General features: G+C 40.4%; 1 protein-coding gene across 7 annotated transcripts; it reads right to left on the reverse strand.

Moving 5' to 3' along the window:
* Positions 1–2554: 2554 nt before the first annotated feature.
* On the reverse strand, positions 2555–5353 carry LOC109141242 (major histocompatibility complex class I-related gene protein-like). 7 transcript variants are annotated; one of them, XM_027276957.1, is made up of 7 exons: positions 5254–5353; positions 4886–5152; positions 4253–4531; positions 3776–4078; positions 3511–3615; positions 3128–3145; positions 2555–2941 (listed from the first exon to the last, which is right to left on the reverse strand). In XM_027276957.1, exons 1-7 carry the CDS (start codon positions 5300–5302, stop codon positions 2895–2897), a joined length of 1068 nt encoding a protein of 355 aa, XP_027132758.1. In that variant the 5' UTR covers positions 5303–5353; the 3' UTR covers positions 2555–2894. The 7 variants fall into 7 exon arrangements, with proteins under 7 accessions (XP_027132758.1, XP_027132757.1, XP_027132760.1 ...); XM_027276956.1 differs by lacking the exon at positions 3128–3145 and adding an exon at positions 3263–3280 and having other exon boundaries at positions 2686–2941; XM_027276958.1 differs by lacking the exon at positions 3128–3145 and adding an exon at positions 3263–3280 and having other exon boundaries at positions 2693–2941; positions 3511–3612; positions 5254–5352.
* Positions 5354–6349: the final 996 nt, after the last annotated feature.

The raw sequence follows: 6349 nt of genomic DNA on the forward strand, positions 1-6349 counted from the left end.
AATCGTGGCTTTGAAGAAGTTTGGCATTCTCTGAAAACACTGCATATTGTGCCACTCAAACTGCTGAGGATCGTCTTCTGCCAATTTTTTCATCCAGTCATGTTTTATTTCTATCTTCTTTGTGTTGCTGTCACAATAACCTATCAGAATGTCATTAAAGACTGCAGTTACTACAAACTCTGGGAGGTTTGTGACTCCAGAAGATCCAGTAAAGAAATACTTCAAGGAGTGTTTCACTGCAGGACAAACAAGGTTTATATATTCAGTATAAATACACATCATCATGTATTTCAGTGAGATTCAGTTCAAAGGTCAAAGTGAAACTAAACTAGAGTTTGTTGTTGAGCCACGCACAAGGAAAATACAAAGATCTAAAAGTAAAGATTTAAAAAGTGATCTTACCTGATGATGAAACTTGACAGAAGAGAAGCAACAAAAATAATTTTTTCATCTTGTTTTGATGAAGACGTGTCGTGAAAAGACCGAGCTGCTTCCTCTGTTCTGTTTACTGATCAGTGATCATGAAGGGAGGCGTGTCTGTTCTGAACAGAGATGGATGATTGTCAAACCTGTTTCTCACCTTTAAATAGTTCTGTTACAGACATTTGTCGGGCCGTGTGCCAAATGAAGAATACTTGATAAAAATCACTGATACTTCACACTGTACACTTGTTGTTGCCCTCTTGTGGCAAGTTACTGAAACACACCCTGAAGTCCACTTGGTGGGTTCGCGGTCTCCTTTTTGAACAATGAAGTGAAGTGCTTATAATAAAACATATTAAGATAAGCTTGTCTGACAGCTACCTCTGCTCAGAGCTGACATTAATATCAAACTTTTCATCCAGTTACTCGGTGGAATACTGACTGCTCAGTTAATATTCATATAACTGGATCTATAGTCACAGGTGAGTGTGTGGACTTAGAAAAAGAGCCAAATGTTTGAGAGTTGTGGATTTTATTGTGCAGTGAAACATCAGCACAAAAAGAAAGAACAATACATTTGATTTGGATTAATTTATGTTCATTAATACACATTATACAACAAGTAGGTCCCACCGAGTAGAATTGACTCCCTATGTCTCGCCCACACCAGGGTGGTGAAAAACTTTGGGGTTACGATTGATGACCAACTAACCTTCTCCAATCATGTCGCCTCAGTTGCCCGGTCATGTCGCTTTGCACTTTACAACATGATAAAAATCAGGCCTTACTTAAGTCAACATGCTACTCAACTGACACAAGCTGTGGTCATCTCCAGACTAGATTACAGTAACGCCCTCCTGACGGGCCTCCCAGTCTGCACAGTGAAACCCCTTCAGATGATCCAGATCTCCAGTTCTGCACCTACCTACTTGAACACCCTTATACAGGCATATGTTACCACATGACTGTTGCGCTCCTCCAGTGAACGACGCCTGGCTCTCCCACCTGTTCGTTCAAGGCAATCCAGACTTTTCTTGTCTGTTGTTCCCCGATGGTGGAACGTCCAACCAGTTCCTACCAGATCATCACTCTACTAGGGATGAGCGAGTACAGCATTATCTGTATCTGTTAACCATATGAATTATCTGTATCTGTATCTGTTAACCACATGAATTATCTGTATCTGTTAACCACATGCATTATCTGTATCTGTATCTGTTAACCACATGAATCATCTGTATCTGTTAACCACATGAATTATCTGTATCTGTTAACCATCTGAATTATCTGTATCTGTTAACCATATGAATTATCTGTATATGTATCTGTTAACCATGTGAATTATCTGTATCTGTTAACCACATGAATTATCTGTATCTGTTAACCATCTGAATTATCTGTATCTGTACTCGAAATGGGCGGTGCCTAACCCAGAGGTGGGTTGGGTTGTCTTTGAAATGGGCGGGGCTTTAATGTTACTTTAAGCATGCAATTGATATGGGTTGATCAGAAATTGTTATATTGATTGCTGATTCCTATTTACAGGACAGCATCAGCACTGTGCTTCAGATCAATGGTTCTGATCACGATAGCAAACAAACTATTTACAGAACAAGTTTTGCAACAATGAATACAACACATGCGGTTGCAGTTATCAAGTAAAACGCGAGTCGCATTTTACCATCACCACGTCTGAATGAACCCACGTTTACCAGAACTCTACTGGTTAATAAGTAAGTACAAACTGAAGTAAAAACAAACCTGAAGCTGAAGAAATCCTAAACGTTAATGGAAAAGACCGGCGAACCTGAGTGACTGAGGGAGAGACAGAGAGCTGTTCTGTGTGTGAGAGAGCAGAGAGAGGGAGGAGAGGGGCGCTGTGACTAGCCTATCACAGAGCGCAGACACAGTCAGCGACCCAATGAGGATTTTCATCCAATCCGAGCACAGATGTTGACTTGTATTACTCTTATAATACTCGTACTCTGCAAAAGTGTTTTATCCGTACTATGCCCAACTCTACTCTCTACCTTCAAAAACCTCCTGAAGACCTCCAGCTCTTCAGAGAGGACCTCCTCTCCAACACTACCAACAACTGGACATGATAAATCTACCCCGATTTACAACTGTCACAGTACTCAATGCTGCTATGCAGATGACACTCAACTCTATCAGTCACTTCCTCCTGATGACCCCTCGCTCTCTGGACGTTAACATGTCCTAGTTGCACTGTACCTTGATCGTTTCCCTTTTTTGTCAGTTGCTTTGGATAAAAGCTAAATGACTAAATATGAAGGCAAATGTACATATGCATATATACATACATATATATATTTATCAAGTGCATGAATCAAAATCACACTAAACTATTGTTGCAGGAAGCCATCTTTGCCATCTTTCCATTTCCCTTCTTCTGTTCTAAAAGTTACGTAATGTGTCACATGAGGAAACTCGCTGAGTGTGTTTGTCATTCAGGTCTCTGGATTCAGTTTCTCACAGAGCTCAGAGCTGCCAGCAGCTGTAAGGTGAGAAACAAACTGTTAAACTGTGTAAAGTTCACTCATCCTGCACTGAACTTTTAGAAACATTAAATACAGGAAACAGTCTTTAAAAAGTTCATCTGCACAATAATGTGAAACACTTTTTAATCTGCAGCATAAAGTGTGAGTCAGATCAGTTGAAATCAAATAAAAGTTTGACTTACAAGATGGAGGACGTGAGGCTGAAATCAAAAGAGAAATCATTTCAGTTCCAGTTGTCAGTAAATATGATCCTCTCTTCTACTCACTCAAACTTCTGTTCCTTAGATCAGTTGAAATCAAATAAAAGTTTGACTTACAAGATGGAGGACGTGAGGCTGAAATCAAAAGAGAAATCATTTCAGTTCCAGTTGTCAGTAAATATGATCCTCTCTTCTACTCACTCAAACTTCTGTTCCTTCTGTTTAGTCCTTACTTTCTTTCTTTTCTCATCACTTCTCTCCCACATCATCATGGTATAGTCATATTATCAGGACTGACACAGTTACTGTTCATCAACTCAGAGACTAAAATCAAAGTAGGCCTACTTTCCATTTTTCTCACTCACCTTTCTTCTTCTTGTAAATGATGAATCCAGTGACAGCGATGAGGACGACAGCAAGAACAAGCACTGCAGCAGTGATGGGGACGGTCATGTGACTCGGCTCCTCTGTTAAATAAAAAAATCAAACTGGTCCAGATAAAGCAGGTTAGAACAGAAGTACATCCATCTAAGGATTTATTCATACGTAATATTTCTATGACTTTTTTCACAGCTGAATTCAAACAAACAACATGCAGTCCCATTCAGCACCCTCTAATCCCAGTCTTACCCCAGTTGGTCCTGATCTCTGCTTTGTCCAGTCTGGTGACGATGTCGTCCTCTACACCAGAGAGATGAAACACACAGTCGTACCTCCTCCAGTCTTCAGGTGTGACTGATGAAAGGTTCAGGTCGACGCTCATCTGGAAGGTTCCATCATGGTTGGGGAGGATCTCTCCGTGCTCCACGTCCTCATGAAACTCCTCTCCATCTTTCCTCCAGAACATCATGGCTCTGTCAGGGTAGAAACCTGTAGCATGGCAGGTGACTGGAGAGGAGGGAGTCTTCTGGAGGAGAGACACTGAGGGAAGCTCTGCAGACAGAGAAAGATCACAGTGTCAATGTTCAGCATCCAGAAATGTCAGTCTGTACTGATTGTTTAGGACTAACTCAAATCTGACCACTACAAAACAAAGAGCCAAAAACAAGTTCATATCAGACTGACTGGAGTGATGATACAATGACACTTCAGGTCATGTGACCCTACCTGTTCTCAGCAGAGAGCTGCTGCCATAGTCCAAATATTTCTTCAGCCACTCAGGATAAACCTGTGTGAGGTAAATCACATTGAATTCTATTCTAGCTTTGTCAGCATCCCATCTTTGTTTGATAGTGACAGCCTGTGGTTTAGGAGCGATCCATGTCAATGTCTTCAGGTCAAATGATAAGACGTCTTCTCCATCATAACCATATTGATTAAAACCATGAACCTCTCCAGTCTCATCATCCCACTCACAACCACTCACCCTCTGTAAAATGTGGACACCTGAGAGAGAGACAGAGACAGAAACACTCTGTAAATAAGTTTGATGTACAGATGAACTTTCCAGTGAAAGACAGTAGCTAATGTTCTATGAATTGACAGATGACTTCCAATGTCAGTATTCAAAGTGAGAATGTCTTCTTGCATTCTATTCACATCAGTCTCTTAATCAAAGTCACACCTGTGTGACACCTGCAGTCTCAGCTCTAAATATCTTGCAGATGTCTGTAAAGTGCACATGTGAGCACATGAGTACATGTTCAGAATAGAAGCTAAATCTGTTTGACCAACAACAATAAAAGGAAGTGAAACATTTTAGCAGGAAAAAGTCAAACACAACATGAAGAAATACTTTACCTCCACTTTGGTTGAAGCGCTGCTTCAATATCTCAATGCAGTCTTTAAAGAAATTTGGCGCTGTCTGACACTTATTAGTGTACCACTCAACCTGATCAGAATCGTCTTCAAATAATTTTTTCATCCAGTCCTGTTTTGGATCTATTTTGTTGCTGTCACAGGTAACTATAACTATAGGAATTTCATCAACCATTGCAGTTAGTACAAAATCTGGGAAGTTTGTGACTCCAGAAGATCCAGTTGCAAACAGTATCAGGGAGTGGTCCACTGCAGGACAAACAAGGTTTATATATTCAGTATAATGTTGATGTTCAACATAATTGTGTGAAGCAAAGATCTAAAAGTAAAGATTTCAAATGTGATCTTACCTGATGATGAAACTTGACAGAAGAGAAGCAACAAAAATAATTTTTTCATCTTGTTTTGATGAAGACGTGTGGGTACAACACAGAGCTGGTTCAGGTGAGTGATCTTTTTTAAGGTGAGTTTCCTTGTTTAAAGAGGTGAATGTTTTCATTAAATGTCTGACTGACTTCTGGATCCTCCCTGTTTTTCACATAGTTTATCATGCGCCATGCTGGCCTGACTCCAGCATGCAGTCCGTCCACTGTTTCTATTTTAGACTTCATCTGAAAGTAACTTACTACAGTCGACATGAGGTCGGCCGACACAAAACATTCATGATTTCATATCACTCAAACAGAAAATGATAAAACCTTCAACATGAACCTCTGACTTGATTCACGCAAGAGCAAGCAAATATTTGACTGAACGTCTTTGGATCTGCCTCACTTGTTCAAAACTCTGTCACTGTGTAAGATGAGACTGTCCTCCCAAAAGTAGACAGAATCAGTCGATTCAGCAAAACGATATTTGTTCATGTTCAAGTGACCAAGCTCTCTAGCAACAGGAGCAGTGATGACTCTTGTCTGTTGGAAGGATCAGACAGTGTCAGACTGTTCATCTCTCTCATTTTGACTTCTTTGCATTGGCTACCTGTTAAATCTGGAATATAATTTAAAATTCTTCTCCTTACTTACAAAGCTCTTCATGGTCAGACACCATCATATCTAAAAGAGCTCATAGTACCTTATTACCCCTCTAGAACACTGCGCTCTCAGGACGCTGGGTTCCTTGTGGTTCCTTGTGGTTCCTATAGTTTCCAAAAGTAGATTGGGAGCCAGAGCTTTCAGCTATCAGGCTCCTCTTCTGTGGAACAAAGTACCATTCTGGGTTCAGGAGGCAGACACGGTCAACACCTTTAAGAGTAGACTTAAGACTTTCCTTTTTGATAGAACTTATAGTTAGGGCTCTAGTTTCCTCACTCGAACCGAGGGTCTAAGGACAGAGGGTGTCACTCCCTGTACAGATTGTAAAGCCCTCAGAGGAAAATGTACTTTGTGACTTTGGGCTATACAAATAAAATCTGATTTGATTTATCTGCTGCTAAAGTCTAAAAGCCAT

The sequence above is a fragment of the Larimichthys crocea genome, unplaced genomic scaffold (assembly GCF_000972845.2).
Source record: "Larimichthys crocea isolate SSNF unplaced genomic scaffold, L_crocea_2.0 scaffold74567, whole genome shotgun sequence".
NCBI lineage: Eukaryota > Metazoa > Chordata > Actinopteri > Sciaenidae > Larimichthys > Larimichthys crocea.